General features: G+C 46.2%; 2 protein-coding genes across 3 annotated transcripts in view; both read right to left on the reverse strand.

Moving 5' to 3' along the window:
- Positions 1 to 19,721, reverse strand: part of LOC137534995 (zinc finger protein 665-like) — a 465,617-nt gene that overhangs the window by 24,315 nt on the left and 421,581 nt on the right. The gene's annotated exons all lie outside the window — the stretch shown is intronic.
- On the reverse strand, positions 1,211 to 17,986 carry LOC137534997 (zinc finger protein 665-like). Of its 2 annotated transcripts, XM_068256756.1 has the most exons (8): positions 17,929 to 17,986; positions 15,609 to 15,683; positions 15,416 to 15,513; positions 15,169 to 15,313; positions 14,860 to 14,957; positions 14,549 to 14,776; positions 11,426 to 11,555; positions 1,211 to 3,603 (listed from the first exon to the last, which is right to left on the reverse strand). In XM_068256756.1, exons 2-8 carry the CDS (start codon positions 15,640 to 15,642, stop codon positions 1,886 to 1,888), a joined length of 2,451 nt encoding a protein of 816 aa, XP_068112857.1. In that variant the 5' UTR covers positions 15,643 to 15,683; positions 17,929 to 17,986; the 3' UTR covers positions 1,211 to 1,885. The 2 variants fall into 2 exon arrangements, with proteins under 2 accessions (XP_068112857.1, XP_068112858.1); XM_068256757.1 differs by lacking the exons at positions 11,426 to 11,555; positions 14,549 to 14,776; positions 14,860 to 14,957.

Below are 19,721 nucleotides of genomic sequence, written 5' to 3' on the forward strand. Positions count from 1 at the left end.
CATGTGAAGTATTTATATTCAGCAGAAGCAGTGCTCAGATCCAATTTCTTTGCATCCATATAATATACATCCATCGAGGTCAAGGATCACCCTATAGGAAAAATATACTGCACATAGTGCCTGAATCTGTTGTTACAATAAACACCCAGGTGACCACTCCAAGGGCCCCAGGGCAGTGCCTTCACCAGGAAACACTAATATGGAGGTAATCCCTCCCCCCACTTACTGTGTGCCCACTTAGTCACTGCCTATCAGCCCTCCTATGATCTGGGCAAGTCGGAACAGTGTCATAGTGTAAAAACATCAGTTTAATTGCTTACAAACAAATACATATATCCATACAGTGTAAAGAAACAATGGGGCTTATATGAGTGGAGTGTCAGCATCCGCAGTGGACGGAACTCACTGCACGCCCCCTGCTGCTCTCGCTTGGTTCCCTTCCTGGTCTTGCGCCGGAGTTGGGCGAAGTTGGGAGACACCTGAGGGTTGCTTCACTAGGCTGTGTTGCTATAGCAGTGTACCTTAATGACTGCAGTGAGTGGTAATAATTCTCAGCGCACGCTATGCAGCAAAATTACGCTTGGCTCTGATAGTTTAACAAGTGCTTCATTAAACTTAACGTTCGCTCCACTGAACCCGCGCTGAGCCCTGGCGTGTCCAGTGGCTTCAAAGAATGATATTCCTGCACTTTGATTGGCCCATGAGGCTGACTGCCAAGTGACAGGTGTGCGTTGAGAATGATTACCGCTCCCTGCTGTCTGCGCTGCTGTAGCAGTGCAGCTTAGTGAATCAACCCCAAGACACAAGACCAGGAAGGGAAGGAAGCGAAAGCAACAGGGGGCGTGCAGCGGGTTCTGACCACGGGGGATGCCGACACTCCATTCAGATAAGCCTGATTACTTCTTTACACTGTATGGTTATATGTATTTGTTTTTACACAATTAAATTGATGGTTTTGTGCTATGGCACTGTTCCGACTTCCGTGTTTTAAAGCTGCTTTAAAGAAGACTTGCCCAGATCATAGGAGGGCTGATAGGCAGTGACTAAGTGGGCACACAGTAAGTGAGGGGAGGGATTACCCCCATATTAGTGTTTCCTGGTGAAGGCACTGCCCTGTGGTCCTTGGAGTGGTCACCTGGGTATTTATTGTAACAAGAGATTCAGGCATTGTGTGCAGTATATTTCTCCTATAGGATGATCCTTGACTTCCGTGGATGTATATTATATACAGATAGAAGGAAATTGGATCTGAGCGATGCTTCTGATGGATATACTGTAACACATTTTGAAGATGTATGTATGTGTTCTTTTTAAGTGAGCTCCCCCCTTCATTCTGGTGACATTGGAATATATTGAGTTTATATTGCTGGTGTGACTGAGACTTCTTCTTATTACCTGCAGACTTTATCTATCTATTATTAGCTATAGCTGGGGAGCCCAACTTTAACTGACTGGTGAGCTATATAAGCATAAGTCTTCTCACTTTACTGCCGTAGCATACAGATCTCTACATACAAGTCTCTTGACTGCGCCTGATTGGCTGGTCACTGTGGGTGGCTGGGACACCAGAAACTAAGGGCAGTCACATAACAAGGTGGGCGGGGACACCAGAAAGATTTCAGCAGCCGCTAAATGTCAGCAGGAGCAGAGCCAGAAATGATGGCAGAGAGATGTTACCGCTGGAATCCCCAAGAGATAAAAGGCAGCAAATCCCTCTCCCACCAGACTCCACCTATAGCTTTTGGGCGGAGCAATCTCTTTAATACTCCCCCAACCCGTTATTCGGTTTTTAAATTGAATATTAAAAGTTCCACTTTATACTTCTATGGACTATGTGTAGTTTAACCGCTCAATGGTACAAAATAGATGGTATCCCCTTCATCCATCAGCAGCTGGCATGCTCAGCTGTTTCTAATTTAATTGTAGAGGAGTTCTTGTCTGTGTGAGTTTTCATGTGTTTCACTAGACTTCTTTTCTCAAAGTAGCTTTTCCCACACTCTGAACATGGAAAAGGACGTTCGCCGGTGTGTCTTTTTATGTGCCTACGAAGAATTCCACTATCAGTAAAACTTTTCCCACATTCTAAACATGAATAAGGCCGCTCGCCAGTGTGTATTCTGTGGTGAGAACAAACATCGGCTTTGAAAAGGAAACCTTTCCCACACTCTGAACATGAATATGGTCTGTCACCGGTGTGAATTTTCTGGTGTCTAAGAAAGTTGCCTTTGTCAAGAAAATCTTTCCCACACTCGGAACATGAAAAAGGACGCTCCCCAGTGTGTATTCTCATGTGTTTATTACGATTTCCACTCTGAGTAAAACATTTCCCACATTCTGAACATGCATAAGGCTTCTCCCCTGTGTGAGTTATTAGGTGTCTCTGAAGGGTTCTTCTATCACAGAAACTTTTCCCACATTCTGAACACGACAAAGGCGTTTCACCTGCGTGTCCTTTCATATGCTTAACAAAAGTCTCACTCTCAGTAAAAAGTTTCCCACACTCTGGGCACGACGAAGGTCTCTCAGCAGTGTGACTTCTCATGTGCTTAACAAGAGTCCTACTCTCAGAAAAACATTTCCCACACTCCAAACATGAATAAGGCCTCTCACCTTTGTGACTTCTCATGTGTCGGTTAAAAATGTAATTATCAGTAAAACATTTCTCACACTCTGAACATGAATACGGTCTCTCACCTGTGTGACTTCTCATGTGCTTAATAAGATTTCTATTCTGAGTAAAACATTTCCCACACTCTGAACATGGGAAAGGCCTTTCGCCTGTGTGGGTTTTCAGATGTCTCTGATAGTTATTTCTTCCATAAAAACCTTTCCCACATTCTGAACATGAGAAAGCAGGCTCCTCTGTGTGACTTAGAATGTGGCTATTAAGATTTCCTTTATCAGCAAAACATTTCCCACACTCTGAACATGAATAAGGCTTTTCTCCCGTATGCCTTCTAAAATGTCTAACAAGCTGACCCTTTGTTAAAAATTTCTTCCCACACTCTAAACATGAAATAGGTTTAACACCTGTGTGACGTGCCTGATGCTTACTAAGGCTACACTTCTGATCAAAGTTTCTCCCACACTCTGAACACGAAAATGGTTTAATGCCCGTGTGACATGCCTGATGCTTAATAACGCTACTTTTCTGAGTGAAGCCTTTCCCACATTCTGAACATGAAAAAGGGCGCTCACTCATGTGGTCTTTCTGGTGTCTACGAAGATGATCCTTAGAACTGAAACCTTTCCCACACTCTGAACATGAATAAGGATGCCACTCTGTGTGAGTTTCAAGATGTAGGGTGAGAGTGGATTTCCTACTAAAACGTTCACCGCATTCAGAACATGATAATCGTTTACCAGCTTCACATCTATCAGCACTTATGTTACTGGCAGAGTCCTCAGCATTAGATGGAGCTTCTATAGAATGTGATTGGTCAGAAGGTTCTTCAGGATCAGAGGGTGATCCATCTGCACTGTGATCTCTATGATGTGTATTTCCAGTGATTGGAGAACATTGTGTGACGCCATCATCTTCTGTAGCGCCATCTGGAGGTGGAATAGGATGGACCTCCGAGGGGTTCCTCACATCATTTCTGTCTGTTGGGGGAACAAATATAAAACAATGTTTATAGTTCCTGTTTTGTAGTTGGGAATCCTGTATTCTGCTCTAGTAGGCAGAAGTGTCACAGAGATCCAGTATTTGGCTGCAGAAGAAAATAGTATCATAGTTGGTTGAAAAAGGACATCTGTCCATCAAGTTCAACCAAAAGAACAAAGAAACAAAATCACTGTCCTGAAGCCGCCCATATCCCAGCTGATCCAGAGGAAGGCGAAGAACCCTTGTGCCATTTGGCCTCAGAAGGAAAAAAAATCCTTCCCGACTCCATACTGCATCAACTCCACTGTGAATTACCTATCCAAGCCCTCTTTAAATGCAGATATAGAATTTACAGTAACTACTTCCTGTGGTAAGATAGTTCACATTGTAAAGAACCTCTTTTTAAATAGCAAAACGCTATTGGTCCACAATCACTGATCTCATTAATACATCACTAGGTACCTCTATATCCCCAGAAACTACATCTGCTACAGGGGGATAAACCCAGGGGTTGGAAGTTCCCACAACATAGACTAGCCCAACACATAACCAAGGCTGCCAAATGCCATATAGCCAGGCAATTGCTGCAACCCTCGCGATCTATTGATCTTACCGACAACATCATTTCTGATAGTTTGACTTCCGAATGCCTACTGGCAATCTCAAACAACACTTTTGAGATATTTACTAACACCTGGCAGCCATGCACAGTGGGGACAAAGGGAGGCAAAGAGGGACACACACAGACCTGGATCATCCACAAGGCAACTTAGGCAGGTGCTTAGGGCCTGTTGTGAATCTATGGGCCCAGTTTATGATAGCCCGCAACAAATATTGCCAAAAAAGCTAGGTGGCCATCAAGTGTGGGCCCAAAGTCGTTGCTTGCCTAGGGCAACATTGCACCTTAATCCATCTCTGGATGCACGAGAGAGAGGGGGCAGAAGGAGGCACAGAGGGGTACAGAAGGAGGTACAAACACCTGTGGGGGCGTAGCTTAGTTCAGAAAGAGTGGTTTAGTTTGGGGAGGGGCTTAGTTCAGGGGCGTGACTTAATCAGGGGCATGGCACCCCCCAGGACCAATGGCAATCCAGGCAGTGGTTTGGATTGCCTATGCCTAAAAACGCCACTGTGACTCCCATAGCAGGCCTATCCTGGTCCCCTACATTGGTGTCATTTTAGTGTGTACCCTCCGATTACTTTCACTGTTAAAAATCTGCTATGTCCAATTATTATTATTCTTTTCTGATATGTTACTTGATAGCAGTAATGTTATACATTGATGGCTGCACTTGTTATATGGGGCAAAAACGACAGAAGTGGAGGAGCACCCAGTAGCTTTTTTTGGCTTCTGGCTTTGAAAAAGAGCTACTGAGCTTGAAACAGCGGGCTGTCAGCCGCTAAAGCCATTTTTTATCGATGACTTGTCATTTTTTATGACTTTTCCAATAAAGAGCTACTAAATTACTGAAGGTGGCGCCTGCTTCGCTTGGATCTGCTTGTTATGTGGGGGGACATGATGGCTGCACTTGTTACGTGGGGGGCATGATGGCTGCACTTGTTATGTGGGGGGCATGATGGCTGCACTTGTTATGTGGGGGGCATGATGGCGGCACTTGTTATGTGGGGGACATGATGGCTGCACTTGTTACGTGGGGGACATGATGGCAGCACTTGTTATGTGGGGGGCATGATGGCTGCACTTGTTATGTGGGGGACATGATGGCAGCATTTGTTATGTGGGGGGCATGATGGCGGCACTTGTTATGTGGGGGGCATGATGGCGGCACTTGTTATGTGGGGGGCATGATGGCTGCACTTGTTATGTGGGGGACATGATGGCTGCACTTGTTATGTGGGGGACATGATGGCTGCACTTGTTATGTGGGGGCATGATGGCTGCACTTGTTATGTGGGGGACATGATGGCTGCACTTGTTATGTGGGGGACATGATGGCTGCACTTGTTATGTGGGGGACATGATGGCTGCACTTGTTATGTGGGGGACATGATGGCTGCACTTGTTATGTGGGGACATGATGGCTGCACTTGTTATGTGGGGGACATGATGGCTGCACTTGTTATGTGGGGAACATGATGGCTGCACTTGTTATGTGGGGAACATGATGGCTGCACTTGTTATGTGGGGGACATGATGGCTGCACTTGTTATGTGGGGGACATGATGGCAGCACTTGCTATGTGGGGGGCATGATGGCTGCACTTGTTATGTGGGGGGCATGATGGCAGCACTTGCTATGTGGGGGACATGATGGCAGCACTTGCTATCTGGGGGACATGATGGCTGCACTTGTTATGTGGGGGACATGATGGCTGCACTTGCTATGTGGGGGACATGATGGCTGCACTTATGTGGGGGCCATGATGGCTGCACTTGTTACGTGGGGGGCATGATGGCAGCACTTGCTATGTTGGGGACATGATGGCTGCACTTGCTATGTGAGGAGCATGATGGCTGCACTTGTTATGTGGGGGGCATGATGGCTGCACTTGTTACGTGGGGGGCATGATGGCTGCACTTGTTATGTGGGGGGCATGATGGCTGCACTTGTTATGTGGGGGACATGATGGCAGCACTTGTTATGTGGGGGGCATGATGGCGGCACTTGTTATGTGGGGGGCATGATGGCGGCACTTGTTATGTGGGGGGCATGATGGCGGCACTTGTTATGTGGGGGACATGATGGCTGCACTTGTTACGTGGGGGACATGATGGCAGCACTTGTTATGTGGGGGGCATGATGGCGGCACTTGTTATGTGGGGGGCATGATGGCGGCACTTGTTATGTGGGGGGCATGATGGCTGCACTTGTTATGTGGGGGGCATGATGGCTGCACTTGTTATGTGGGGGACATGATGGCTGCACTTGTTATGTGGGGGACATGATGGCTGCACTTGTTATGTGGGGACATGATGGCTGCACTTGTTATGTGGGGGACATGATGGCAGCACTTGTTATGTGGGGGGCATGATGGCTGCACTTGTTATGTGGGGGACATGATGGCTGCACTTGTTATGTGGGGGACATGATGGCTGCACTTGTTATGTGGGGGCATGATGGCTGCACTTGTTATGTGGGGGACATGATGGCACTTGTTATGTGGGGGACATGATGGCTGCACTTGTTATGTGGGGGGCATGATGGCGGCACTTGTTATGTGGGGGGCATGATGGCGGCACTTGTTATGTGGGGGGCATGATGGCTGCACTTGTTATGTGGGGGACATGATGGCTGCACTTGTTATGTGGGGGACATGATGGCTGCACTTGTTATGTGGGGGACATGATGGCTGCACTTGTTATGTGGGGGCATGATGGCTGCACTTGTTATGTGGGGGACATGATGGCTGCACTTGTTATGTGGGGACATGATGGCTGCACTTGTTATGTGGGGGACATGATGGCTGCACTTGTTATGTGGGGGGCATGATGGCTGCACTTGTTATGTGGGGGACATGATGGCAGCACTTGTTATGTGGGGGGCATGATGGCGGCACTTGTTATGTGGGGGGCATGATGGCGGCACTTGTTATGTGGGGGGCATGATGGCGGCACTTGTTATGTGGGGGGCATGATGGCTACACTTGTTATGTGGGGGACATGATGGCTGCACTTGTTATGTGGGGGACATGATGGCTGCACTTGTTATGTGGGGGCATGATGGCTGCACTTGTTATGTGGGGGACATGATGGCTGCACTTGTTATGTGGGGACATGATGGCTGCACTTGTTATGTGGGGGACATGATGGCTGCACTTGTTATGTGGGGAACATGATGGCTGCACTTGTTATGTGGGGGACATGATGGCTGCACTTGTTATGTGGGGGACATGATGGCAGCACTTGCTATGTGGGGGGCATGATGGCTGCACTTGTTATGTGGGGGGCATGATGGCAGCACTTGCTATGTGGGGGACATGATGGCAGCACTTGCTATCTGGGGGACATGATGGCTGCACTTGTTATGTGGGGGACATGATGGCTGCACTTGCTATGTGGGGGACATGATGGCTGCACTTATGTGGGGGCCATGATGGCTGCACTTGCTATGTTGGGGACATGATGGCTGCACTTGCTATGTGAGGAGCATGATGGCTGCACTTGTTATGTGGGGGGCATGATGGCTGCACTTGTTATGTGGGGGATATGATGGCTGCACTTGCTATGTGGGGGCATGATGGCTGCACTTGTTATGTGGGGGACATGATGGCTGCACTTGTTATGTGGGGGACATGATGGCTGCACTTGTTATGTGTGGGCATGATGGCTGCACTTGTTATGTGGGGGACACGATGGCTGCACTTGTTATGTGGGGAGCAAGATGGCTGCACTTGTTATGTGGGGGACATGATGGCTGCACTTGCTATGTGGGGGGCATGATGGCTGCACTTGTTATGTGGGGGACATGATGGCTGCACTTGTTATGTGGGGGACATGATGGCTGCACTTGTTATGTGGGGGCATGATGGCTGCACTTGTTATGTGGGGGACATGATGGCACTTGTTATGTGGGGGACATGATGGCTGCACTTGTTATGTGGGGGGCATGATGGCGGCACTTGTTATGTGGGGGGCATGATGGCGGCACTTGTTATGTGGGGGGCATGATGGCTGCACTTGTTATGTGGGGGACATGATGGCTGCACTTGTTATGTGGGGGACATGATGGCTGCACTTGTTATGTGGGGGACATGATGGCTGCACTTGTTATGTGGGGGCATGATGGCTGCACTTGTTATGTGGGGGACATGATGGCTGCACTTGTTATGTGGGGACATGATGGCTGCACTTGTTATGTGGGGGACATGATGGCTGCACTTGTTATGTGGGGGGCATGATGGCTGCACTTGTTATGTGGGGGACATGATGGCAGCACTTGTTATGTGGGGGGCATGATGGCGGCACTTGTTATGTGGGGGGCATGATGGCGGCACTTGTTATGTGGGGGGCATGATGGCGGCACTTGTTATGTGGGGGGCATGATGGCTACACTTGTTATGTGGGGGACATGATGGCTGCACTTGTTATGTGGGGGACATGATGGCTGCACTTGTTATGTGGGGGCATGATGGCTGCACTTGTTATGTGGGGGACATGATGGCTGCACTTGTTATGTGGGGACATGATGGCTGCACTTGTTATGTGGGGGACATGATGGCTGCACTTGTTATGTGGGGAACATGATGGCTGCACTTGTTATGTGGGGGACATGATGGCTGCACTTGTTATGTGGGGGACATGATGGCAGCACTTGCTATGTGGGGGGCATGATGGCTGCACTTGTTATGTGGGGGGCATGATGGCAGCACTTGCTATGTGGGGGACATGATGGCAGCACTTGCTATCTGGGGGACATGATGGCTGCACTTGTTATGTGGGGGACATGATGGCTGCACTTGCTATGTGGGGGACATGATGGCTGCACTTATGTGGGGGCCATGATGGCTGCACTTGCTATGTTGGGGACATGATGGCTGCACTTGCTATGTGAGGAGCATGATGGCTGCACTTGTTATGTGGGGGGCATGATGGCTGCACTTGTTATGTGGGGGATATGATGGCTGCACTTGCTATGTGGGGGCATGATGGCTGCACTTGTTATGTGGGGGACATGATGGCTGCACTTGTTATGTGGGGGACATGATGGCTGCACTTGTTATGTGTGGGCATGATGGCTGCACTTGTTATGTGGGGGACACGATGGCTGCACTTGTTATGTGGGGAGCAAGATGGCTGCACTTGTTATGTGGGGACATGATGGCTGCACTTGTTATGTGGGGGACATGATGGCTGCACTTGTTATGTGGGGAACATGATGGCTGCACTTGTTATGTGGGGGATATGATGGCTGCACTTGTTATGTGGGGGACATGATGGCAGCACTTGCTATGTGGGGGGCATGATGGCTGCACTTGTTATGTGGGGGGCATGATGGCAGCACTTGCTATGTGGGGGACATGATGGCAGCACTTGCTATCTGGGGGACATGATGGCTGCACTTGTTATGTGGGGGACATGATGGCTGCACTTGCTATGTGGGGGACATGATGGCTGCACTTATGTGGGGGCCATGATGGCTGCACTTGCTATGTTGGGGACATGATGGCTGCACTTGCTATGTGAGGAGCATGATGGCTGCACTTGTTATGTGGGGGGCATGATGGCTGCACTTGTTATGTGGGGGATATGATGGCTGCACTTGCTATGTGGGGGCATGATGGCTGCACTTGTTATGTGGGGGACATGATGGCTGCACTTGTTATGTGGGGGACATGATGGCTGCACTTGTTATGTGTGGGCATGATGGCTGCACTTGTTATGTGGGGGACACGATGGCTGCACTTGTTATGTGGGGAGCAAGATGGCTGCACTTGTTATGTGGGGGACATGATGGCTGCACTTGCTATGTGGGGGGCATGATGGCTGCACTTGTTATGTGGGGGACATGATGGCTGCACTTGTTATGTGGGGGACATGATGGCTGCACTTGTTATGTGTGGGACATGATGGCTGCACTTGCTATGTGGGGGGCATGATGGCTGCACTTGTTATGTGGGGAATGAAGAGAAAGATCCGCACCACCTTCAGAAAAGCTTAGTCTGTTTTATTGGAAAAAAAACATACAAATTTAAAAAGAACTTTAAGGCAGGACAGTCCACTGTTTCGGGCTCCTGCCCATCTTCATGCTGCCTAGGAACTAGGCAGCATGAAGATGGGCAGGAGCCCGAAACAGTGGACTGTCCTGCCTTAAAGTTCTTTTTAAATTTGTATGTTTTTTTTCCAATAAAACAGACTAAGCTTTTCTGAAGGTGGTGCGGATCTTTCTCTTCATTTGCCACAGTTTGAGTCCCATGGTGTCCGGGACTATTAGATCTGCACACCTGACCATCTGGAATTGATGGAAGCCAAGCAAGTGCGACTCCACACTCAAAATTACTTGTTATGTGGGGGACATGATGGCTGCACTTGTTATGTGGGGGACATGATGGCTGCACTTGTTATGTGGGGGACATGATGGCTGCACTTGTTATGTGTGGGCATGATGGCTGCACTTGTTATGGTGGGGCATGATGGCAGCACTTGTTATGGGGGAGGGGGGACATGATGGCTGCACCTGTTATGGGGGGGGGGGGGGGGGAGGACATGATGGCTGCACTTGTTATGTGGGATATGATGGCAGCACTCGCTATGTGGGGGACATGATGAAGAATGGAGTTGAAAAGTGGGGATGATGGATGTCGTAATCTCCCCGGCATTCTGATTTGCCTGATCCCAGCATGCTTTGCACAGCGTAAGTATTTGTGATCCCACTTGTAGGGTACAAAGGAAAAACACATCCCCTTCTACAGACCTTCATGTTATAGAGCAGGAGACAATATCCCAGCTAAATAACTATGGGTTGATTCATTAAACATTGTTAATATTATGGTGCATGCACAGAGCACGGCAATATCACTGCTACTTCTGTGAGATGCGCTAGTGGCGTGACCCGCAGTTCTCCAGTAGTGCGACCCCCTACTACGGTAACACATGCCTATCATAGCGGGCAGAGTACAGCAGGTCACGCTACTAGCATGTCTCGCCCTACTTTTGAGCAGAAGTAACGGTAATAATGCCGATGTTTGATGAATCAACCCCTAAATCATTATTTGGCCAGAGTACTTCTGCTGCTAATGAGGCTCATCATCTACCAAACCAGACTAAAGGATAACTCATACTAATGGCGAGCAGCTTATAACTAATGAGGGGATGGAGAGGATCTCAGTGTCAGCATAGAATAGGTCAGGTAAGGTCATTTCTTACCTGAAACTGGAATTCCTAATTCACTGGTCACCATCATGTCCCCCTCCTCCACACACTGCCGGCCACCCGTCACTTCTGTCTCCTCTTCTTCTTCTTTAACCTCATGTTTTATATCAGTCAGTTCTTCAGCCTAAACCCACCAAATCATAGAAGAAAGTACATTGCACACATTAGAATTAATGAACTGAGATACTTTAGAAGAATAGAATGTCATAAACTGGAAATGCTTAAAGGGTACCTGAACTGACATGGGGGTTGATTCATTAAAGGAATACTGTAGGGGGGGTCGGGGGAAAATGAGTTGAACTTATCCGGGGCTTCTAATGGCCCCCCGCAGACATCCTGTGCCCGCGCAGCCACTCACCGATGCTCCGGCCCCGCCTCCACTTCCCTTCTGGAATTTTTGACTTTAAAGTCTGAAAACCACTGCGCCTGCGTTGCCGTGTCCTCGCTCCCGCTGATGTCACCAGGAGCGTACTGCGCAGGCACAGACCATACTGGGCTTGTGCTTTACACTTCTGGTGACGTCAGCGGGAGCGAGGACACGGCAATGCAGGCGTAGTGGTTTTCAGACTTTAAAGTCTGAAATTCCAGAAGTGGACCAGAGGCGGGGCCGGAGCATCGGTGAGTGGCTGCGTGGGCACAGGATGTCCGCGGGGGGCCATTAGAAGCCCCGGGTAAGTTCAACTCATTTTTCCACGACCCCCTACAGTATTCCTTTAATATTTGCGCACTGAAGCAGCTCAATTTAAAATGAGCTTACACGCCAGTGTTCTCCCCAGGCTCTTTTAGCCGGGTGCTCCACCCGGCTAGTTTTGGTGAGCGCCCGGCTGTCATCTGCTCACCTCCTCCTCTGCTGTAAGTAGAGTAGCGCCAGCCGTGTATTCTCTCATCTCACCCAGCCATTATTTTCATGCCACCCGGCTACTTTTTCATGCCACCCGGCAGGAAAAAAATTCTGGGGAGAAAACTACACGCTATTAACTTAAGAGCACAACCTAATTACAGAGCGGGCATGCTACGCACGCTACAGGCAGCGAAGCGTGCTCTCCTTAGCAACAGGTGCTCGCTATGAAGTTTCGCATGACAGTGATGGCCGCTACTACATTAAAGTGGTCTGAAACTCTGACATAACATTCAATAAAAATTTGATTTCTTACTTTTTATTATGCATACAGTCATCATATTTGCTTTTGTGCACACATTATATTGTCTGTCTACAAATTACAAGGTTCCAAAGTGTAGTTTATCTTGCCCTGAAAGCTGCCATTGCATTTTATTCTTTTTCTATTATAACTGCTTCTTATTATATATTAAAATCTTCTAATGAGCTGTTCTGAACTGTGTGTGTGATGAAGCAGAGACAGCTTCTCAGAGAGTGTTTTTTACTTGTTACATTAAAATGTATCAACACTGGAATGTAAACAAAGATACTGTTATCTCCAGTCTGCATGGGGATTTGAAGCTGAATAGCAGGTCAAAGTGCTTTGTTTAAACATTTCAGTGATGTTCAGCTAGAATTTTTTTCTGGGATAGTAGCTTTAAAGCTATAAGAATATTTTAGAGCAAAGTAGAAATGCTGACTTACAGACCACTTTAATTAAGGTACTAGCAGCCACGCTAGTGAAGTATCGTGGTGCGATACATCGCTATCGCACAGGACTTCACAATGAGCGGTCTTTGCTAAGGCTATCCTGCCTCTAGCGCACCTACTCTGTAATTTATTTGCACTGATAAGTTTAGGGCTCGTAAGCTCATTTAATTCGCACTGCTTCAGTGCACAAACATTCCTGAATCAACCTCATAAACATGAATATGTACAGTGCTAAGCAAACATATAACTAGGCTGTGTTCCTTTTTCCTTTTCCTAACTGTAAGGGTTACAAATTCAGGTATGCAAATAACAGTTTCTTTCTAGTTGGACTAAAGCTTAACTCTTCTTTCTGATAACTAATTACAAGCCATAAAACAGTTGGCTTACAGAGAACTTTTGAGTGCGGGGAAAAGATAAAAAGGACGCAGAGCCACGGGAGGTGCAGTAAGCCTATGCACAGCTCCCCACAAACACTGGGGTGTCATTTTTAGATTTAAATTAGCGCTAAGGTATACTTTAAAGAGATTATAAAGCCTAAAATGCAATTGGTGTGAATGCCGTTCTTGAAAAAAGTTAAACTGATTTCCGCTCTACTTTCAGTATACAGCAATCACCCATCCTCGGCAAACCTCTATGGCGACTTTAAGCCGTTAGTACCATGGCACTTTTTCGGCACTCTGTATCTCCAATACAGAGAGTATTGTAGTGCTTGGATGCCTGGGGGTGAGGCTAACCACCAGAAGTTGCCGCACAAAAAGATTTCTGAGGATGAGTTTTGTAGAATGTACTCTAGCTTATGTTAACTTATTTCTATGTTAATGACCAGACACTTGAGGTCGTTTCAAAGGGGTTAAATAAAAGGGGTTTATTTACAGATTTACATATGTACAAGTTATAGCATACAAACTATGTGACTCACATAATGGCTCTATATACCCTAGGCACAGTCACACGCTTTCATTAGCTGAGCCCCTTTCTATCTCACCGTCCATGTCAGCATTCCAAGAGAGAGAGAACTTCTCAAGCATTGTCTTATATCTGGATACCACAGGCATAAAGACTCCTCCTCTGTTATACATCATCAATAGTTCCTGCCCTTAGCAGCTGGGGGAAGGAACTTGTTGTAGCTAGTCCCATGGACCATTGTTGACCAAACCAGACAAACCAGCTTCCTCTCAGCTTTTCTCCTCAATGGCCATTTGCGGGGGCTGGGGTCAGTGTCTGAGGCCATTGTCTTTGCTGTGTTATTTACTCATATGCAGATGTGTGTGGTTGTAAAAAGTCATTTATGAAACACAGGCTTTGCACAAGGCCCCAGCTGATCAACTAGATTCACTGTAAATCTCTCATAGCAACATAAATGTCCAGACATACTTTTCCATTAAGGCACACATGGAAATACAGTTTATACCGATAAAATACAACAAGTTTTACTGAAAATATCACCAAAGCCACTTAACTTTTTACATGAACACCAAGTGCATTTTAGACTTTAGAGTCTTAAGGTGTAAACTTTCAGTTCCCCCTACCTGATATTGCAGCATGTAGCTGTGATCATCCAGTAGACAATCCTGGGAATAAAGAGAACCTGTACTGCTCTCTTGTGGGATTGTGTGGATGAATGATTTGGTCTTAAAGTCACTACAGAGATCTTTGTGTCCTCCTGAGAGCTCCGCCTCCTCTATCACACTGTCTGCTCCCTCCTCCTCTTTCACCTCTTCTTTACCTGTAATGCTTAGATTGTTCTGCTCTCCATTCTGAATACATAATAAAGATAGCATTAATAATAGCAAAGTAAAAATCAGATTTCATTGTTTGTGGTTCTTAATCACTATTCTACCTGATAATGGTGAGGTATGGTGTGGTCTTTCTGTTCATAATCCTGGGAATAAAGAGGACCTGTACATCTTTGTTGTGGGTTTCTGATACTGGATTCATCTGTAGGAAACACACATACTGAGTTAATGTATAACTGAGTCATTTTTTGTGTTAAAGCAATTATACTAATTGTCATATAGAATACTCACTCAAACTGTCAATCTTACATGGAAATATTCATCTTGTGCTTAGAGACTCACTTAAAACTAAAAATATAAATAAGACCCCTTCAGTATCAGTTACAATACATCAGGTAAGGTTATTTCTTCACCTGAAACTGGCATTCCTAATTCACTGGTCACCATCATGTCCCCCTCCTCCACACACTGCCGGCCACCCGTCACTTCTGTCTCCTCTTCTATGTCTTCTTCCTTTTCTTTTTTAGCTTCAGATTTTATAGCAACCAGTTTTTCAGCCTAAAACCACAAAGTCACATGAGAAAACATATTTAATACATTAGAATAAATGATCAGAGTTTGAAGTCTCTGATAGATAGTTTACACACACAAATCCACTACCTGATAATGGTGAGGGATGGTGTGATCTTCCTGTGTACAATCCTGGGAATAAAGAGGACCTGTACATCTCTCTGGTAAGTTTCTGTTACTGGATCCATCTGTAGGAAACACACACTAAGTGAGCACATTGCTTCTATGTGTTTATTCAATGATGAAAGGTCTCAGTGGACCCTCCGTATTGCTCTATCCTTACCCGGTGATTTGAGGATCTGCTGATTCTCTATCATGGTGTCCTTACACAACACTTTGTGTCCTAAATATTGCACTCCTGAATGGAGAAAAAGACAGAGACACCCTGACGATGGTGAGGACATTAGAGTGTAAGCTCCTGTGGTGATGGGAATGGATCAGTGATCTCTAAACAGCACTGTGGAATCTGTCAGAGCAATATAAATATATAATAATGATAATACTGTGTGACTGTGGTGGAGACATTAATGATTAGAGTGTAAGCTCCTGTGGTGCAGAGACTGATGGAAAAGGATCAGTGATTTCTGTACAGCACTGTGGAATATATCAGAGCTATATAAATGAAATCGAATAATAATTAGTGTTTGACTGTGGTGAAGACAGAGTGTAAGCTCCTGTGGTGCAGAGACTGATGGAAAAGGATCAGTGATTTCTGTACAGCACTGTGGAATATATCAGAGCTATATAAATGAAATCGAATAATAATTAGTGTTTGACTGTGGTGAAGACAGAGTGTAAGCTCCTGTGGTGCTGAGATGATGGGAATGGATTAGTGGGCAGCACGGTGGCGTAGTGGTTAGCGCTCTCGCCTTGAAGCGCTGGGTCCCCGGTTCGAATCCCAGCCAGGTCAACATCTGCAAGGAGTTTGTATGTTCTCCCCGTGTCTGCGTGGGTTTCCTACGGGTACTCCGGTTTCCTCCCACATCCCAAGCAACATACAGATAAGTTAATTGGCTTCCCCCTAAAAATTGGCCCTAGACTATGATACATGCACTACACGATATAGATATATGATTATGGTAGGGACTATTGTGAGCCCCTCTGAGGGACAGTTAGTGACAAGACAATATACTCTGTACAGCGCTGTGTAATATGTCAGCGCTATATAAATACTTAAATATATAATAAATAAAATTTAAAAAAGTGTTCTCTGTACAGCACTGTGAAATATGTCAGAGCTATATAAATGTATAATAATAATAAAAATGTGTGACTGTGGTGAGGACATTAGAGTGTAAGCTCCTATGGTGCAGAGATCATGGGAAGAGACCAGTGATCTCTGTACAACACTGTGGAATATATGAGAGCTACAGTATGGATATAAATATATAATAATAACAACAGTGTGAGTGTGGTGAGGGCATTAGAGTGTAAACTACTCCAGTACAGAGGTGATGGATTTTGGCCTTAATGCTTGGCTGTGTGCTGTCTGATCACTGTAATTAAATTGCATAGTGCCGGATCTCTCTCTCTCGTTTTGTGCTTTAAAGAGACTCTGTAACAAAATTTTCAGCCTTATTTCTTCTATCCTATAAGTTCCTATATAAGTTCTAATGTGGTCTGTCTTACTGCAGCCTTTCCTAGTTGCACAGTGGCTGTATTATCTCTGTTATATGATCTAATCTTTCCTTGACGGCTTTATCGGGCTCAGGCACTCAGGCAGGAATGTGCAGGTCTGCTTGTGATAGGATGGAAGCTATACACACCCTCTCCACGCCCCCTGCAGGCTCTGTGTGAGTCATAGACTGAGCTCCTCTTAGCCTATCACATGCTGGTTAGCAGCCATGTCTTTTGTTTGTAAACACTGCCTAAAACTGGCATTTACAAGCCAGGATTGCAGCAGGGAGTGGTAGAAACAGCACAGAGGGGCCCAGGAGAACATAATAAATAGAATGGTATGCTTTTTATTGTTAGAATTTTAGAGTACAGATTCTGTTTAATAATAGGGTGTGACTGTGGTGAGGAGATTAGAGTGTAAGCCCCTCTGCTGCAGAGACTGATAGGAAGGGGTCAATGATCTCTGTACAGCACTGTGGAATGTCAGAGCTATAGAAATGTATAATAATAATAATTATTATTATTATTAGTGTGTAAGTGTAGTGAAGACATTAGAGTGTAAGCCCCGCTGGTGCAGAAACTGATGGGAAGGGATCAGTGACTTATGTACAACGCTGTGGAATATTTCAGAGCATCATAAATGTATTATAATAATAATAATAGTGTGTGACTGTGGTGAGGAGTAAGCTCCTCTGATGCAGAGATGATGAGAAGTCATCAGTGATCTCTGTACAGTGCTGTGGAATATGTCAGAGCTATATAAATGTATAGTAATAAGAGTGTATGAGTGTGATGAGGACATTAGAGTGTAAGCTCCTGTGGTGCAGAGATGATGGGAAAGCATCACTGTCTGCACAGTGTATATGTATCAGCAGCTGGTGATGGGGAGGAGACACACAGGTGTTATGTGTTACAGGCTATATAAATCCTTCCTGTACCATGATATCTGCATTGAAATCATTTAAAATAAAGTTCTCTATCCTTACCTCGTGTGCAATGTCTCCTCTCTACTTCCTCCAGCCTCCTCTATAACTTCCTGTCTGTGGCTCCTCCCCTTCCTGGCCCTGCATTGCACTGGGTATGTGTGTGGGATGAGGCTGCAGAGATCACGGCTCTCCTCACACCCTACTAAGTAATAAACTGAAAACCTCGCGCTAAATTACAGTCAGTGGGATGTGCAGCACAAAATATCCCAAACAAGCTATATTCGTTAAGAACTACGTTGATACAAACATAAGTTATTGGCTACACGCCCAGAATTTGTCTATGAAGCTGGGTGAGAACAAACTTGAATCGTGAAAATATATGAATTTAATATATTTAGAGAACATTCCATAACAGGAGTTTCAGTCGCAGAAAGAGAAGAACATTACTGTGTCTAAGCACAAAAGCTACTGAAATACAAAAGTTAAAAGGGAACTCTAAAAATTACACTATATACCATCAATAGACAGTTTACATCTTCAAACATCAAAATGCTCATCAGCACAGTATCCGGCACCGGCGGGGATCACCTGATGCCGGGTACATGTGCTTGCTGGTTGCTTGAGCAACTGTCTGAAATAGTGCAAAACTCCCTCCTCTTAGATACTTACAGAACCTCCAGCTATGTGTGGCAGCCTTCCTGCACCTCCTTGCGCGATCAGAATGGATTTCCGGGTTCCCTAGTGCACAGAAGCCAGAGTGTCAGCTGACACGCATCAGAGATCAGGCCACGTGACATATCAGCTTCCGTACAAAGGTCATGTGACACGGAGACTGCTAGACATTGCTGCAGGCTTGGTAAGTATTTTAAAGCCTGCCAGCACCAACAGAAAGTCCCCTAAAAGAGGTCCTCGATACCTCTCAGGTAGAGATGGCTCGAACCTCCGATTTTTGGTTCACGAACCTTGAACGCGAACCGGTTCGCGCAAACTTTCGCAAACCGCAATAGACTTCAATGGGAAGGCGAACTTTGAACACTAGAAACATTTATGCTGGCCAGAAAAGTGATAGAAAAGATGTTTCAAGGGGTCTAACATCTGAGTTTTTGCACGGATGAGTGGGATACATGCCAAAAGTCCCGGGGAAAAATCTGGATTTGACGCACAGCAACGTTTTAAGGGCAGAAATCAGATTGCATGCTAAATTGGAGGCCTAAAGTGCTTTAAAACATCTTGCATGTGTATACATTAATCAGGGAGTGTAACTAGAGTACTGCTTCACACTAACAGACCAAACTCACTGTGTAACGCACCGCACACAGCTGTTTGTGTAGTGACGGCCGTGCTGGACCATGGCGAGAGTGCAGGCCATGGCAGTTTTAAAGCCCATATGGTCGCCGGGCTGAGGTAGCTCAATGACAGAACAACAGTCACTGTCCAGCTGATAGAATTTGGTGTGTCCACAATGAAGCAATGACCTTATTACCGTGGGTGTGCCCCCCCCCCCCCCCCCAGACACTCATATAGCCGGCCGTCATTGCTTCATTGTGATATGCAAGCCTCTTCACCGCGGCAAGGTAACGATCACGAACAGGAATTGAGACATGTACATGCCTTTTGTTTTGTTGTTGCAGCTGCAGTGCAGCCAGAAAAATTAGGCAGGCATGTACACGCACCCAAAAAATTATTATAGCGGCAGCTGCTAGCAGCGGCCTTAAAAATTCAAGAATCCGCCTAGTGTCCTGGACCTTGTTGCTGGTGTTGGAGAAAGCAGTCAAGCGGCCTGCAGGCAGATATGCTGTGTGGGGAGCGACTTAGTCTTGGGGCAGGCAGTCACACGGCTTGCAGGCAGAGAT

Source organism: Hyperolius riggenbachi, chromosome 10, assembly GCF_040937935.1.
Source record: "Hyperolius riggenbachi isolate aHypRig1 chromosome 10, aHypRig1.pri, whole genome shotgun sequence".
NCBI classification, from domain to species: domain Eukaryota; kingdom Metazoa; phylum Chordata; class Amphibia; order Anura; family Hyperoliidae; genus Hyperolius; species Hyperolius riggenbachi.